This window comes from Megalobrama amblycephala, linkage group LG3 (assembly GCF_018812025.1).
Source record: "Megalobrama amblycephala isolate DHTTF-2021 linkage group LG3, ASM1881202v1, whole genome shotgun sequence".
Classification (NCBI taxonomy): domain Eukaryota; kingdom Metazoa; phylum Chordata; class Actinopteri; order Cypriniformes; family Xenocyprididae; genus Megalobrama; species Megalobrama amblycephala.
The window spans coordinates 45,636,394-45,654,816 of NC_063046.1; the positions used below are offsets into that span (position 1 = coordinate 45,636,394).

Here is an 18,423-nt window from a genome sequence, read left to right on the forward strand (position 1 = left end):
CCGCTTTCATGCGGATCATTACGACATGCTATGAATGTAACAATGCGAACGAGCACCGTTCCGTCTCAAATAAATGCGTGCGACTGCACTGTACGGCTGTGCTGATGTATGTAAAGAGCAAAAAAAAGTATGATTATACACCCAACGACATCAAAATGCATAAAACGATGAAAATACTTATCACTGAGATGAGGTGGCTGTTGTAGTGATGACGAGAGAATATTGAAGATTGCTTTGATGATAGCTAGGCCCTTTGATGATACTGCTGAAACGAAATTCGAAAATGGAATCCGCGGGTGGACCTGCACACTTAAATTTAGAGACGGCGAATACGATCACTCTCATAGCGCGACCGCTTCAATGAACGTTCAAAATGATAGGCTAACATGAACTTAAATGACTGCAGCATTATATCCCATCTAAAATAAACAATTTCACATTGTAGTACATCGGACTACCGTTAACATTGTCTGTGTGAATATTTAGATAATCACAATAGGCCTGTACACGCATCATGAGGAACGCCGGCGATGGTATCTGCGAACACAATAGTGGGTGGGAACAGAACTTATATACTCAGGTGACGTGTAATGATTGGTTAGATAATGAGCAATGACGTGCATTAGAGTCTTCCGGGTAGAACTTCCGCTAAACGCTCCCATTTCTCTGTTTAACCTCAGCGGGTCCACAAACGTGCCAAAGTGCCCGTCTTTCTTAGACCGGCCGGAGCCGATACGTGATTTACATGCACAGTTCAGCAGGCTAAAAGCATTCTGAAAATTGCAAAGTTGGCTGGCTAAGACTGATTCTTGTACAGACATTACACTCTGATGTGTTTCTCTCCAGTGTGAATCCTTTCATGTGTTTCCAAGGTTTCAACATATAGCACTGTGTCGTTTCTGCTGTAATATTACGAATGAATCTTCTCCTTTGTGTGAATCTTCAGGTGTTTCTTCAGGACTGATGGTCAATGTTCACCGCACTGATCACAGTTAAATGGTGTTTCTTCAGAACGAGAAGGCAGATGTGATTTCGCTGATCCGCTTCTTCCCAGTGTGAACTCTCATGTGAATATTCATCCTTTATTTACATGCATATGCGTTTTTTTTTTTTTTTTTTTGGCTTGTTTTTCTTTTCTTGTTCATGTCCATCAGGCATAGAAGAAACATTAAATCATGTGAGATTTCAAATGAGAGACAAACATGAAATGAAAAGTGAAGCTCAAAGATCATGATGAGTTCAATAGTCATTTTAATCCCGTCAGATCTGCTTGACAACTGCTGTGTCACGATTATGATCTATTTTAATGTCATGAGGATGATTTGTGTTATAAATCACTAGTTGTTACTTCATATTCTTTATTTTTGAACAATTTTGGTGTACTGAAAATGAAGTTTCTTCTTTCATTTCAGAGCTGATGGAAGTGAAGGAGGAAAGTGAAGAACTGAGTGAAGTGGAGGAGAAACATCATGTCAAACCTGGAGATAAACCTTTGAGTTGCTCAAAGACTAAAAAGAGATTTTTAAAGAAAAGAAGAGCCAAGAAATCTACAACCTGCACTCAGTGTGGAAAGAGTTTCACAACTAAACAAAGTCATGAGATTCACAGTGGAGTTCATACTAGAGAGAAGCCGTTCACATGTGATGAATGCAACAAAACGTTTCTCTGGGCATCAAACCTGAAGAGACACCTGAAAGTTCATACAAAGGAGAAGCCACATTCATGTTCTGTGTGTGGAAAGAGTTTTTCACTGCTGCAAAATTTTCATAGACATCAGAAAACACACACTGGTGTGAGAGAGTACATGTGCTTTGAGTGTTGGAAGACTTTTACTACAGCAAACTGCACCAGAGAATTCACACTGGAGAAAAACCTTACAAGTGTTCACACTGTGACAAGAGATTCAATCAGACAATAAATCTGAAAACACATGAGATGATCCACAGCAAAGAGAAGCCGCTCACGTGTGATCAGTGTGGAAAGAGTTTCTCTTTTAAAAATCACCTGAAGATACACATGAAGATCCATGCAGTGGAGAAACCACATCACCACAGTCTGAAATCATGATAAGCAGTTCATCTTTATGTGCTGAACAACAAAGTAGTTTCCTTAAAGCCACAATAAGCGACAGGACAGTTTGGTGGTTGCTTAGTATCTGCTTGGAAAATTTTCTCTTTATTATTAGAAAGAGTTTATTATGAGAAAGCATCTCATTATGATATTATGAGATGGTCATAAACCAGTATTTGAAGCGTTTCATTTGGATTTTGTTTGTAACATTTAGCTGTAATTTCTGCAGAGATTGAACCGACTGAAGATTCGAACACATTTCTTCCGATGATGGTGTTTCCAGTGGCCCTTTCACAGATCCTGTTTTCTGATCTAATCAGATCTGATCTTTCCTCTCAGGAACCTGATGAATCTGGATCTTCATCTGGAGACTCTCCAGAAACTACAACAGAACGATCAAATCACTGTTAAACAGACTGTATGGATTCTTCCATTAAGATCAGTGTGAAAAACTACCAAACTGCCATATGTTTCTGTTATTAATGTTATTTACAACATTCTTCATTCATTCCATGATAAATCTCCCACCATTTTCCATCATCATTCCTTTGATCTTCTGCAGTAGTTCTTGTACCTGACTGTCTGAACAAAATCATGATGTAATTCTGAACTTCAGGAGCAAATAAACACTTAAAGAAATCCAGAATCTCTGCTGCATTTCCCACATTTGCTGACCAGCTGCCCTTTCATCATCTCCACGGGGCTTAAAGTTTTCCAGCACCGTGCTGTATCTCCGGCGTGCGGCATTTGGCTGCGGGAAAAATGTAGTCCTACATTTGTCTTAACTTGCTAATCATGCTCCATTTCATTCATACAGTTTGCACTCATTCATTTATCATGTTGTACAATGTTTTAAGCATTTAAATAGACATCGAATAGTAGAAAGTGTGTATGATGTGGTGTTTATTGACAAAGATTTCTGAGATGCAAGAGAAACACGGTTATTTGATTTACGAACGCGCTGCTCATTTCATAGAGTTTTCACCCGTTTGTGTATAATACCGTCTACCATATCATCTCGCAAGGTTTTAAACATTTAAATACACATCAAATAGTAGGCTAGAAAATGTTATGATGCAGTATTTTATTGATGTATTAGCCTACTCTTGACAAAGCTCTGATTTCTGAGACACAAACAGTGCGGCTATCTGATTTGCGCTGTGCTCAGTTTACACTCATTCACTTCACACACACAAGCCTATTGCATAGTAATTTTAGAGATTTATGTAATTTTGTGCTATCCCTCGGCTCACCGGTTATTCATCAAACACGAGGAGTGACTGACTACTTTTCCATACACTGGAGTGAGACCACACTGTTAACAATTCCAATGTATTTTTACAGTAGATTACTGGCAGCACGGTTGCCAGCAATGTACTGTATTTTGCTTTTACTGCAATGTACTGCAATGTACTGTAATGCAATTTTACAGCATAAAGAACAGTACTGTATAACTACATAACAGAATTTTACTGTATTTTTACAGTATTTTGTAAATTGATTGTACTGTATTTTACTATACTGTAATACCTAAATTGATATTTTACTGCTAAATATATAACTGCTAATAATGATCAAATATATATTATCATTTTATAATATATAGGTTAGTCAGCCAACACCCACCTACACCAACGCATCGTCACCAGATCTCCACACTCCACCCACTCGTTCACTCTCCCCTGAGTACTGATCACGAACACCTGCACCTCATCATCACAGACACTATAAAGACTCTGTGTCACGGGAAATAAAGATAGATGCAAATGCAAGTCAAAATATCTCATTTATTGAGCTTCACGCCAGAAAATCAGGAACAAACACACAAAACAGCAGGAGAGCGGCGACACAGGGACTTCGGTGGGCCGTAGTGAGATGATCGTGGTGAAGTCCGTGGGAGTGAGAGCAGAAGTGAAGAATCCAACGATAAAACAATAATCCAGAACGAAGACACGAAGAACCAACTCCAAACGGCAACACACACGAGGAAACGGGAACAGAACAGGGTACTCCAACAACGATCTGACAAACACGAGACGAAAGACAAGGCAATAAATAGGCAATCCTGGATTGAAAACAGCTGCCGCTGATCAAACCATCAGCGGCGACGCCCACATGAAACAATTAACGTGACAGTACAACATAAACACAGACCACAGACAGAAACTGCGGATCTTCAACCGTGACACTCTGGTTCCCCACTCGTCATTGTCTGGTCTCGTCAATACAAACCTGGACTCCTTACCCGCTACTTACCTGTGTTATCCTGCTGTCTTCTCTCCATCTCTTGTGTCCTGTTCTCCATGTTCTCCAGCCGATCCTGTTAAAAGAAACCCTTGATTACTCTTCAGCTAAGTGACTGTGTCAGCGAGCTTGCATATCTACTCAGCTCATTGACCGTTGTCTCCTGTGTTCGTGCCACTGTTTAATAAACACATGTTAACTTACCTCTCCGTTTCCGTCTGAGTCTGACAGAAGACCAGACCCAATGCAGAGCTCCACAAACACAGGCGAGGATTGTGCACTGGATCCGTTAACCACCTTGGTTGACGCCGTACGATCCTCACTACCACCTCCATCTGCAAGCACTGCACCCGCCTGTCCCAGATAACTTCGTGCATGCCATCCACCAAGCTCTTCTTCACCCAGCACCCACCTCTGCCTCTGTAAGTCCCATGGCCCAGCCAGCGACATTCTCCGGTGTGGCGGAGGATTGCAGTAGGTTCCTTCTACAATGCTTGCTCTGTCTGGAAGCTCAGGCTCATCTTTTCTCAACCGAGTGTGCAAGGGTGGCGTTCATCAAGTGAATGGAGCAGTCCCATAGCTCTCGTACCAAAAAAATTTGGTACACTGCGGTTCTGCTTAGACTTCAGAAAGTTGAACAGCGTTAGTAAATTTTGATCCTTATCCAATGCCTCGGGTGGAGAGACTGGGAAGGGCAAAGTACCTGAGCACACTGGATCTCTGCAAGAGATACTGGCAGGTACAGCTGAAGCCAGCATGTAAGGAGTTTACTGCCTTCAGAACCCCATTCGGTCACTACCAGTTCCGAATCCTTCCTTTTGGCCTCCATGGGGCACCGGCCACGTTTCAAAGGATGATGGGTCAAATCCTTTGTGGTACAGATGACTATGCTGCAGCTTACCTGGGCGACATTGTAATCTTCAGCCAAAGCTGGGAAGAGCATCTGCAGCACCTTAAGGAGGTGTTGACTCGGATCAAGGCTGCAGGATTAACCATCTGCCCAGATAAATGTGCCCTTGCCAAACCAGAAACCCAATACCTTGGTTTTGTACTGGGTCACGGTGTGATCCGACCTCAGGTGGAGAAGGTGGAGGCAGTTAAAGGAGCGGAACGGTCTGTGACAAAGAAACAGGTTAGAGCTTTTCTTGGACTTGTTGGCTGGTATAAGAAATTTATTCCAAATTTCTCAGCCAGGGCAATAACCCTAACAAACGTGACACAAAAGAATCAGCCCAACAAGGTAGTATGGACTGAGGACTGTGAAAAAGCATTTAAAGACTTAAAGGATTCTCTATGTCAGGAAATAGTTCTACAGAGTCCTGATTTTGGAAAGCTGTTTACAGTGCAGACTGATGCCTTCACAACAAGGCTTTGGGGCTGTACTCCTTCAGGAGGACCAAGGTCAACTCAAGCCAGTTGTATACATCAGTAGGAAACTCCTGCCCAGAGAGGTCAACTATTCCACTGTTGAAAAGGAGTGCCTTGCTGTTAAGTGGGCCCTGGACTCTTTAAGGTACTATTTGCTTGGACGAAAATTACGGTTGGAAACTGACCACAGAGCATTGGCCTGGTTAGGTCGTATGAGAGACACAAATGCTTCACATTACTAGGTGGTTTCTGGCTATGCAGCCATTTGACTTTGAGGTGCTGGATAGGTCAGGGTCACAAACTTGCACTGCAGACTTTCTCTCGAGGACACCACAGGTGGTGTCTGGAGAGGGAGGGGGAAATGTCACAGTGAGGCCCTGTGACTAGAGACTTGGATTATAAAAACAACTCTTATTTTGACAAGGGACTGTGAAAACACATGCATGCATACACTTCCTTTTGTAACATCATACACACTTATCTGTTTTGCGCATATTGAACATCAGTTAACACAGATATGTTTGTATTACTGATCATGTGTTGTTCATGTCCTCATCATGCCATTTCTTTATCTGTTGAATGTTTAAATGATTTATACATTTTTCAATGTTGATTTGTGTTGTGTTATGTTAAAAAGTAAAACAAGACCGGTAATCATGTTAAATGTTTATTGTTTTTATATTACCATATTACATATCATAAATAGCCATACTTACGTACTGGAACATTTTCCCATCCCAAAATAGAACAAAACCCAGTCACAGTAAATGCCACCATTTTGAAGACCATATTTCCACCAATAGAAGGCACAGTTCATTATTCTCATGTGTGAGGGGGAGATTGCTGATCTGATAATTCTTGGTTGAGCATTGTTAATTGAGTTTGTTTTGTTCTAAATGTTTATGTATTTTTGTATAATTATAACAGTTTACCTCTTTGTTACTGTTAAATCACATTTATATATATTTTTTTTCAGATTCTTTAGGCCAATTAGGGGCTTGGTCTTTTTAAGATGGCCTCTCAGAGTTGCCCAGAAGCTCGTAGAGTGAGTTTGAGTGAAACTGCGGTCTTTTGGGTCAATTTATTGGCATAGCCAAAAGTTTGTATAACTTTTGAACAGTTTTTTTTTATTATTATTTTCTATTTTTGGATATTTTTGGACTTTCACTGTAAATACCATTGACACACCACTGGAAAACCTTTATTTTTGCTCCACTTGGAATAAACACTGAACATTTGGCTTTATCACCACGTCATTTTTACGCCTCCATCTGCCAGGACATTCAGAGCAGTGGTGCTGCTGCTGTTCAAAACATCTTTGGGGCCCTTGTTGCAGTTGGCACACCACTGTCTTTGTTACACTGATCTAATCTTAGAATCTTATTTAGAGATTCTTATTTGAGAAATTTAATTGAGGGTGGGAATTGTCTTTTTCTGAAATGTCATTTAAATTGTCTGCTTATGCAGATGATATAGTTATTTACAAAAAAGGGTAAAAAAGATTTAGAAGTTTTACAGTCCATTTTTAAAGATTCTAGTTTGATTTAATCTGCTAAAGTAAATTGGGCAAAAAGTAAGGCAATAGGTTGTTTGCACATGACGTCACGGGGTGCTGTGAAATCCAGATGGAGGGCAGGAAGTGATTTTCTATATAGGGAAGCACTAAGAAATTCCCATGTTTTGCATTGTTTATTGTTGCTCTAATCGAAACTTCACCATTAGTGTCACACAGCACAAGCAGGTTCAATCATTACTCCAGTCTTCAGTGTCACATGATCCTTCAGAAATCATTCTAATATGATGATTTGATGCTCAATAAACATGTATGATGATTATCAGTGTAGAACACAGTTGTGCAGCTTCATATATTTGTGTACGCTACTGATTAAAACATTTCAGCAAGATTTTTGTATGCATTTATTTTGAGGACATTAATACATTTTTTTATTCAGCGAGGATGCATTAAATCGATCAAAACTGACAGTAAAGACAAAATATTTTTAAACTTTTAAATATTTTGGAACTTTGTACTAATCAAAGAATCTTGAAAAACTGTATCAGGGGTTACACAAAAATATTAAGACAGTATGATACATTTCCTAGGTCAGTTCCTTTTGTGTTTATTCTGTTTAGACAGTGTGACTACAACATGTTAATACATTTAAGATAATTATACTTACAACAGCCAGTATCCATGATCACACCGCAGAGCTCCAGACCCTATATGAGTTATGCATATTGGTTGTCAGACATATAAACTGAAATATAATCTGCATCAATAGCTGTCTATCTTTACTATTTATGCAAACATCCTGACAATCTCAGACAGTAAAAACAATAAAAAATAAAGTGCTAATTTCTCACATTTCTCATATTATGAGGGCATGCACAGTATACTTCATCATTTCATCAAAAAACCCTGAGAGTTTCAGTTCAATCAATCTTTAGGAAGAGGGATAGAGGGAGAGGGTTAAAGGAATGATGGAAAATGTCAGAGAAAGGGAAAATAAAAGGAGGTTGGGCACACTTCTGAAGTTGGAGTTGGATGTAGGCTTTTCAGTGTTGAATTCAACAAATCCAGGTGGGTTGCTGCTCATGTAAGACTTAATCCAGTTCTGGTACTGAGAGACTCTGGCTAACACACTGGGATATTCGGGGAGAGCACATCCTTCACCAAAACTCACAACGCCGGACTGAATCCACAGAGAGTCTTTCTTACTGACCATTGGACCTCCAGAGTCTCCCTGTATTCACAAACATTCAGCATTTATATCTCTGATGATATACAGAGACACTGTTAAGCATGTAATAGTTGAGACATGTTGATAACATTTTAAGACTGTCTTATGAACTAGTTTGCCTTAACGCAAACTCACACTACACAACTTTTAGCTCTATTTTGCTGTCGCAGACAGATTTCCAAGTTCTGAAAAAAAATTATTTCTACAAAAATCCCGGATCGACAAATTGGTGGTCATTGCGTTAGGCAATGCTTGTTCAGTATGAGCAGGTCAGTGATGTGATCTGAGCCTATGTCCAGCAGTCAAACCTGTTTGATATGGGGGCAGTTGTGGCCTAATGGTTTAAGAGTCGGACTTGTAATCCAAGGTCGTAGGAAATGCAGGTGTGATACGCGTGTGCTGCGGCATCAATAAACAGTTAAATTGTTTCTTTGTCTCGCATGTCCTTTTATGTTGCTTACCCCTTTCCCTAGCGAGCTCTTTGAAAGTGGGGTTCGTAACAGTGTGTGTTCAATACTCACTGCTGTCAGTGTGCACTTCGATGGGTGAAATGCAGAGCACAAATTCTGTGTATGGGACACTATACTTGGCTACACATCACGTCACTTTCACTTGATATTATCCTGACATGTTCTTGTAGTGTGAGCGATGCTACAACAATGGTGATCTACTCTAATGATATCAGAAACCTTAATGTACATGAATGCAACGAGACAGTTTGATCATAATTGCTTTACTAATGAAATATATTTCTATTTTGCATACATTTCTAATGAATGAATTTTTTTTTTTTTTTTATAAATGGCCTTTACACTATACTTAACATTATTATATATTTTATTTACTGTCAGTTCTTTGTTGAACAGACATGTACAGACATGTCTGTTCAACAAAAATTCTTCCCATTTTCCTTTTTTTGTCTTTTTTCCTGCACATATGACTTGAACAACGAGCATGAGCATCTCTCTAAAGTCTCACATGAATTAATTTGAGAAAACTTTTTTTCATTCTTAATCTAGTAGATCTTGTAGTTTGTGCATCTTATCGGTGTTGTGTAGTATGAGTGCTGCTAAGGCAAGACGAGAAAACGTTGTGTTGTGTGAGCACCTTGGCGAGTGTATAGTCGTCTTGTAGTCCTGTAGTGTGAGCTTGCCCTATATCTAGCAAGTGGTAATCAGTTTTACTTTTTGTATTCTAATTAGACCTATGTTTTTAAGTAACTGACTTAACAGAAAAGTTAGGAACAGTCTTGCAGAAAAATATTAGATGATAGTTTATGCAACCGGCCTCAGGTGTATTATCAAAAGCAGTCGTAGTGCACGAGTTCATGATCAGTGGATTAAACACTGGGCTTACATAACAACTAGGTTGGCAGTGTAAAGTTTGCAGGTGACCAACATTGGTAGTGTTTTGTAAATTAATTTGGATTAAAAAGTGTTAAAATGAAGAACTGGTATCTTACCTGACATGAATCTTTTCCTCCCTGATTTAACAATCCAGCACAAATCATATTGCTTGTGATGCTCATACTGATCCCTTTATAAGCATTATCACAGTCAGTGTTGTTCACAATGGGTATCATCACCTCCTGCAGTGTATCAGGACGCTTGCCTGTGACAGATCAGAGGACACATTTTATGGCTTTCAGAAAAGATTTCTAGGTAAATTATTGAGGTTTACACACCGAAAACCGATTAGTTACAGTAACTCAAACCATCTGAGGAGACAGACTGCCTTAAACCATTTAAGTTTTAAAAATAATAAATATGAGTTAAAGTCACTTATATTTTTGTGTTGGTTAGTCAATCATTAGAGTTGTAACAAATCATCACAAAGGCTGGGATCCATTTGCATGCTTTGTTGAGAGAGAGTAGTCGTACAGGCAGGGTCAAGACAGGAGCAGACAGGCAGAATCGTGGTCAGAAAACAGGCAATAGGTCAGGACAGGCAGATATCACTCACAGAACAGTGTACCAGGCAAGGGTTAAAGGCAGGCAGCGGAGGATCAGTTGCGGTTAACAACAGGTTCAGCAACAGGTAGTCAGACAGGATAATATCGCTCAGAAATGTTCACCAAGGCAAAACAAGACTTCGCAATGTACTGGTGTGTGTGTGAGTCTTTTATAGTCCGGGTAATGGGTATCAGCTGGAGCGGTAATCAATCCAAGGCACAGGCTTGTGGGAAATGTAGTGCGTGTGTGTGGGTGGGCATGTTTTTGTGAAATATCAGGACACAAATGTGTATAATGACATGGGTATGACATAGGTATTACAAGAAGAGGGTGACTTATGAGGACATTCCCCATGTCCCCACTTTTCAAAAGGCTTATAAATCACACAGAATGAGTTTTTGTGAGAAAGTAAAAGTGTGCACAGTTTCCTGTGATGGGTAGGTTTAGGGGTAGAGGTAGTGTAGGGGGACAGAAAATATACGGTTTGTACAGTATAAAAACCATTATGCCTATGGAATGTCCCCACATTTCACAAAAACAAACGTGTGTGTGTGTGTGTATCAGTATTCGGGAGACGGCTCCCTCTGATGGCCAGAGGAGGGTACCACAGAGTTCATCTCTGTGACAAGAGTAAACTCAAAGATTCAGTTTGAGTTCAGGTAACAAATCTAATTAAATCTTAACAACTATATAGTTATTTCAAAGGTTTGAGGAAACCAGTTGCCTTAAATGGTTTGAGTTAATCAAACTCAAGGTAATAAAGGTATCTAAGACTAAGCAAAAACTAACATTGGTACAAAGCAAAGATTAAATAATTGTTTGTATTTGGTTGATTGCCAAGCAAATGTTCACTCACCTCCAAATTGCAGCCTGCCCCATCCAGTGACCCAGCTATCTGTACCTGCAGAAAATACACTACCAGCTGCTGCCAGACAGACCGGCTTAATGTAATCAGAGAAATTCACAGAAGAGTTGAGCTGGATCAGGGCTATGTCATTGTCAAAAGTAGAACCATTATAGTTAGGATGATTGATGATTCGACTCGCTCTCCTGGACGTCTCATAAGGGTTTAAGCCGGACTGGTTCAGACGCCCGAAGTACATCAGTGTGTCAGACACACCAAAACTGTTAACAGAGAAATTCTGTTTTAATCTCACTATTATCAATCTACAAATGTATCTTGAGCTTTAATTAACTTCATACTCCTCAAAGCAGTGAGCTGCAGATAAAACCCAGTCTTTGGTGATCAGAGTCCCGCCACAGTTATGGCCAACGCCGATGACATGAATGCTGACTTGCCACGGCCAAGACCCTGCTGTCGCATTCTCTCCTCCAACAATCCTGTTGCTGAGAGGGGCTCGACCACACACTGATGAGAGAAAGAAGATATGAGGTTTCCCAGCTGACATGCCTCACCGACAGAAGACACTTTCTGTGTGAAACAAGATACGACAACTTACCATCTAACTGGCCGAGGGAACCTGTGTGTTCAGACAAAGACAAAGTAAGTAGACAATCATGCAGACAGGGCTGATGAACTGGTTTGTGTCGCCCACAATCACTATTTCACCTTTGCATGAGCATTGGCACATACTGATATGAAAGAAAGATAAAGTCTTTCACCTGAACAATGGTGTTTATTGTTCTTACCAAAAAATACCTTTATTCATTTCATATGACTTTGAAATCATTTAAGTAACGAATCTAAATTAGGTCAGTTTCACAAGTATGCGAGTTAGATACTTCTGAATTTCTATAGGGCTATTTTTGAGTTTTTAAAATGGCTGAATTATTAGGTAAAAGTGATTTGGATGGATGGATGAGGACCCAAACCCCGAAATGTAGCTATATTTAAACAACTTGCATAATCTGTATTTATTGAGAGTTACTGAATATACAGTAAAACAGTGTGCATGTCTTTGTGTGCGTTTTTCAAACAATGTGTGAGTAGTTTGATCAAGTATTTTATAACATATTACAAGTGTTGCGTCCCGGTAGTTGTGTGCCTCTGTGTTTTCTTTCTCTCTCTCACTCTGTCAATTTTCATAGGAATGTTTTTGCAGCTAATATAATAATATTTAATAACAGTAGTCATAATAAGCACATTCCCAGTACGTGCCTCATAGTATCGTCAACTCAACTTCTGTGTGATATCACATTGAAGCACTCCTGTATCCAACCATCGTGTAACAGACTCAGAGGCGGGTGACGTCACGGACCAGGAAACTATAAAGCATGCCCGGATCCTCAGCAAACTTTGACATTCAGTTGGACCGGCTCCAATGCTACTTCGGATGTGCGTCTTGTGTCATCAACTAAAGTTCGATTCAGTTCGATTAGTGAACCGACTCAACCGGTTACTTCCTGAGAACCAGCTCAAACGTTTAAGAATCGAACATCACTACTACCTAGTACTTTTTTTGTTGCTAAAGTCTGTGGTGTGTCATTTGTAGAAGCTACTTAGAGTTCTTCCTTTAATTATAGTTGTATCTCGATCTGCCTTGTTCCTGAGTATTCTTGCCTCCTCTCTTGATCTTCCTCTCTGTTCTCCTCCAGTCTATTACTGCTACCTGCTGTCATTGTGCCTCATCCCTGCCTGCTGTTTGAGTGGGCTTCACCTCCTCACCATATCTTGAGTTGTCTGCTGTTTTGTTAATAAACCCAAGTGAACACTCATTCTGCATTCTGAGTCCTCCCTCACAGATCCAGGGTTAAATGTTGAACTTGAGTTAGTTTGGGTTTGTTTTTGTTCTTTTCTTTTCTTCAGTGCCACTTGCATCCTTTTTCCTCCTGTGGGCTTACTATTTTGTTGTATTGCACACATAAATTTGAATAGCCTATATTTTTCCTTTTATTATTAGTATTGTTATTTTCATTAATTGTAAAATACTGTTATATCTTGTTTTCATTAATTGTAAAATACTGACACTTTTATACAGCACATTGTCTCTTGCCAGCATCATTACATGGTCACAATCTCAATGTTACCTCTTTTAACCCTAGACCAAAATTAGGAAGTTGTATTACAGTATATGTGCAGTGTTTTTTACAGTATATTTCAGTATTTTACAGTTTATTATAAGTATTTTGCTTCATAAAAGTTTAGATACTATTCATTCTTTTTTATTATTATCGTTATTTTCCACATTTTAGAATAATATTAAAGTCATCAAATCTATATCTAAAATAATAATATGGGGTTTATGTAGTGACCATAATATTAAAAACAAAACAAAACCATCTTTTAGCTTCTTCAAAGTCACTCAACTGCATCTGAATCTTGAGATCCTTACATGAATTAAACCCATCCATTAAAATACATAAATTATACATTTGTAAAGAAATTCAAACAAATGCAGAACTTGTGTTCATCTAGAACTAATTTCAAGCATGTAAACAAAGTCTTCAGGTCCAAAGGTTTTTATAATCATAAGAAACATAAATTGTCAAGTGAGTTTAGGAATTCAGTGTTTTGTCAGTTATTAAAAAATTGAAACAAATATTATTAAATGTACATCTTTGTCATGTTATATAGTTTTGTAAGATCTTACCTGCTATGTAGAGAAGTATGATTCCAGCAACACTCAAAGCGGTGTTAAACTTCATACTTATTATTCTCATCGTGATCTGACTGCTGTTTCCTCGACTGTCAGCTTTCTAATGGAAAGGAAAGTGAGTACCGCTGCATTTATCAAGAGTTCCCTGCCCCACCCCACCGCTACGTTCATCTCTGACTCATATCTTTTCCAAGAAAAACAAACAAAAAATCTTAATGCTTGAAGTAGTAAGACTAAAATACACCTGTGTTCATTTCATTGGGACACTGTGGTAAAAGAACACTGACTAATATGACATCTACTAGGGGTGTAACAGTACATGTGTTCGTCCCGAATCACTAAAAAAGACCCCATACACAGAGATTGTATTTCCCTGTTAATGAGAGTTGCTGGTTTACCTTGGCAAAGAAAAGACCTGTATGTACTTTCATAATTCTAACCTACTTTCATGGGAACCCACAGTACACTGTAAAAAAAAATCCCAGTAAAATTTACGGTAAAAAACCGGCAGCTGTGGTTGCCAGAACTTTACCGTAAAAAATACAGTATAGCAACGTAAAAAAAAAAAATCTGTTAAATTTACGGTAAAATAACGTATTTCATTAACTGATATGATGTTAATTTACCAACCTAATGAAGTACTAATATCTGTTTTGTATCTTTATAATACACTGACAGTCACCAAACACAGTGGTGATAAGAGTCACATGATGAATCAAAGTTCATCACAAGCAGATTTTCCACAAGCTGAGAAGGACAACACTAATATATAGAAGGGAGCACACAGTGTCATTCACACACACACTAAACACCATCATGGTAACACACATGACATTTTAAAAATGCAATAAACATTAATTTAACAACATTAGATGTAACATAAAACCCTAATGTACATAACTGATTAGAAAAAAATGAGAAAAACTAAGAAGAAACAGAGTTATTTCAACGAAAATATATCAAATGTGAAGTGTCACGCAGGGAATTGTGGGAATGTCAATTTACGGTTTTTCACTGTAAATTTTACAATGAATTATTTTTTACTTCCAAAAACTGTGAATTTAACGGTATTTTACCGTAAAATTACATTAAATGTACCATTAGATCTATTACAGCTATTCACCGTATATAGTACGGAAACTTTCTGTAAACCAATTGACAGTTTTTCACCGCAGCATTTTTACAGTCTTTTACTGTAGCATTTTTACAGTCTTTTACTGTTAAAATCACGGTCATTTTTTACAGTGGGCCACAATGTGAGAAACTCAGTATGTACAGTCAACATTATTCACACTTATAATAGCTGAACAGTCAATCATCTTTAAAGATTCTTTTGTCATCAGGATTTCAGGGCTGGAGGTATGCAGAGCCATAAGTGAAACTAAAATAAGACTACATTATGACCCTATAAAAAAAAAATTAGAAGTATGAAACTGGAAATTTTACAAGTAGATGATCACTGATTTCTCCACAGTCACACGACAGGTAAAACCAGCAGTTTCCAGTAAGTCACATGGGAATTATCCCTCTTGTTATATCGAGATGAAAACACTGAGGATCTTCGAGTCTATAAAAGCTCCACTCTTCCCACAGCGCTAACCCAGTGTCATTGAAATGGTTCTAAATCCCAAAATAATTTAACATTAAATGCGCTCAAGTCTCTCCCTTTTCTCATCTTGCCCAAAAACCCACACCTGTAAAATAATACTCCATTTCAATATACTCTCCCCATTAGGTCCCATGCAAAGCACAATGAGCTACAACTTCATATTCGCCCTATATTATTTAATCTTGTACACTGCACATTTTAGATGTACAGTCATTAAAAGAAAAGAAATCAAGGAGAGAAAGAGTTTTGTTGAGTAGATGACAAATAATGTGAGTACATCAGACATCTTCAGCATTTTTATTTTAGTGTGCTTTTATGAAGAGCAGATTATACATTTATAACCTACACGGTATAATTCACCTCGATATAGTGTGACTTACTGGAAACTGTTTTTACCCATTGTGTGACCGTCAGTGAGCATCACTTCCTAATTCCTATTACATTCTTTAAATTGTAATCAAAGGATCATAACTACACGTTCACATGACTACACACTGTTAAGACAGCTCTGCACACCCACGGCCTGTTAACCTGAAACCTGTTAACACACGAATCTTTAAAAATGATTGATTGTTCTTTAAGTATGTGGAATGTGACGAAACGGTTAGCTCACGAGACAGGATGAGGCACTAGACTGGATTCATGAGAACGAAATGTTACGGCCCCGGTCTAGGACAGCACCGCAACATAAATGGCACAACACAAAATGGCTTTTAAAGTACTCATTTTTATTTTCTTAGTTTCTTAAACGATCTTTTCGTGCGGCAGCCATTGAAAATAGTAACAAAATCATGAAATAAATAAACAAAAGAACTGAAGCAAATAATCAGGGGTGAGCAAATGCCAAAATAACAAACAAACAACACTCTAACTTCCCTGTGCATCGAAAATAAAGAAAACAAAATACAACAACATAACCTCACTCCTTAACTAAACCACAAAACAGGAGAAAAGGTGGTGGCCAAGTGGCCTACAAAAATAAGGCACTCACCCCCTACAGCTTCGCACATGGTTTACAAACATGTCAGACAATGAAGTTCAGGACACAAGGCTCTCGCACTGGTTCACAATACTCCTAGATTATAACTTGATTTAACAGCATTTCACTAAGAGCTTCACACCAGAATTGACACATGAACAACAGTAATCAGGGAGAGAGACACACAGAAGAGATCATTGCAAACAAAGAGTACAGAGGAAGCAAGGGCAAAAGTGAGAGCGCCCTCCAGCGAGATCCAGAAGAATTTATAGTCCCGGTCTCCTCTCAGGTCCAATCAACCAGCAGTCTCTCATTAAGCCATAGGCCAATCCTGTCAAAGGAGAGATACACATACGCAGCGTACACAGCATACAATACGTCATAGACGTAACACCCCCACCCTTAAAAATTACAAATAAATAAATATTTGTAATACAAAACCAGAAAATTCTTAACTCTCAGGCTTACTTGGAGCACGTGACAAAGTGTCAGCAATCACATTCTCACATCCTAGACGTAACAGAAACGAGACAAGATTTTTGCATAGTATTTTTAAAAAATCCTCAATGACAAAATTCATGTCTGGAAAAATACTCTGCAGGTGCATTTGAAATGTTTTAACTAATCATCTTGTAATGAATGTCATTTCAGTTCTACTTCCTGAGTATGAATTATCATATGCAGTAAAAGGACAACAATACTCAAGTACTGTAAAAGGTTTTGCCACAAACTCAACTGCCTGCTTCTCTCCTGTATAATTTCACATGAGTCTCTTCAGACCTTAGACATGGTTTATGACGGGGTGTCCAAACTTGTTTTAAAGGGTGTTTTAAAGATTCGATGTTGTGGACACATCTGGGATATACGATCATAGCCTATACAGTTTTACAACATAAACAGGTTGCACAATTTCTTGAAGAACGATGATCGACAGCAGATCATTCGGAAGAAAAGTGATGCAAACAATGGATAATATGTCAATATTTCATGGATTTAATGCTTTTGTGCACAAAAACTACTGTTTTTTGTTTTTCCATGGACACTCATTTTACTCAAGCGCAATGGATTGGATTCATCTCATGATCGCTATTTCGTTATAAAGTTATGAAATCCCGTTTGATTTTTCATGTTGTTATTTGCACACCCGACACAAATTACAGACACTGTATATATTGACAGTAGACATTTATAACTTTCAACTTGTTATCTTTATTAATATTTTATCTAAGATAGATAGATAGCTCCTTAGTCTGCTAACATGATCACGTTGCGCTAGGCAGGCGTAGTTTCAGCAACCAGTCACCTCAGTTCCAACCACGTCCCGCCTAAAATAAAGTTTAATAAAAATGTTACACGCAGGGTGCGAACTAGGGAGCTCGGGGGAGCTCGGCTCCCCTTAATAAGACATGGGCTCCCCTGAAAACATGATTTGTGAAATTTTGTGGGGTCTCAAAAAATATTGACAATGTGTTATTTTGACATGCAATTTCAGTTTTGTGTAATGTGATCGTGGATTATTATGTGTAAAATTGCAAAAATATCATTCATTCATGCATGACGGCGATTTAAACCTAATTCACTTCAATAAAGAAAACTATACATGCTATTCTTGCCATGAGCATCAAGGTGTGGGGGCGCTGTGGTGCAAATTCCACTCATGTTTAGTACACGTTAACACAAATATTCATAGAAAAAAAGATAAATGTTGGAGGCCGCTGATCTGCACGCGAATCCTTGAAATCCTGCAGTAAGCATGATATAGCATCATATAGCCACCATGGCAAAAAGACCCCTCTTGCTCCTCTCTCCCGTTAAACTCACTTGTCTGATAAAATGTTTTTTTAGATATTGTAGAGCTGACGCAGGGCACAGATGCAGAGTCCATTCACTACAGGTTAAGACA

General features: G+C 38.6%; 1 protein-coding gene across 1 annotated transcript; it reads right to left on the bottom strand.

Moving 5' to 3' along the window:
- Positions 1-7,712: 7,712 nt before the first annotated feature.
- LOC125265425 (tryptase-like) lies at positions 7,713-14,074 on the bottom strand. Its single transcript, XM_048185643.1, has 6 exons — positions 13,927-14,074; positions 11,836-11,856; positions 11,579-11,744; positions 11,232-11,500; positions 9,886-10,034; positions 7,713-8,426 (listed from the first exon to the last, which is right to left on the bottom strand). Exons 1-6 carry the CDS (start codon positions 13,994-13,996, stop codon positions 8,127-8,129), a joined length of 975 nt encoding a protein of 324 aa, XP_048041600.1. The 5' UTR covers positions 13,997-14,074; the 3' UTR covers positions 7,713-8,126.
- Between the last annotated feature and the right edge of the window lie 4,349 nt (positions 14,075-18,423).

What these genes read in the sequence shown, in the direction of transcription:
- LOC125265425 (XM_048185643.1), bottom strand. Translation starts at nt 13,996, where the DNA reads ATGAGAATAATAAGTATGAAGTTTAACACCGCTTTGAGTGTTGCTGGA. An exon ending in TTCCCTCGGCCAGTTAGATG is followed by an intron (nt 11,745 to 11,835) that starts GTAAGTTGTCGT and finishes TTCTCTCATCAG; the next exon opens with TGTGTGGTCGAGCCCCTCTC. An exon ending in GAGGAAAAGATTCATGTCAG is followed by an intron (nt 8,427 to 9,885) that starts GTAAGATACCAG and finishes TTGTGAATACAG; the next exon opens with GGAGACTCTGGAGGTCCAAT.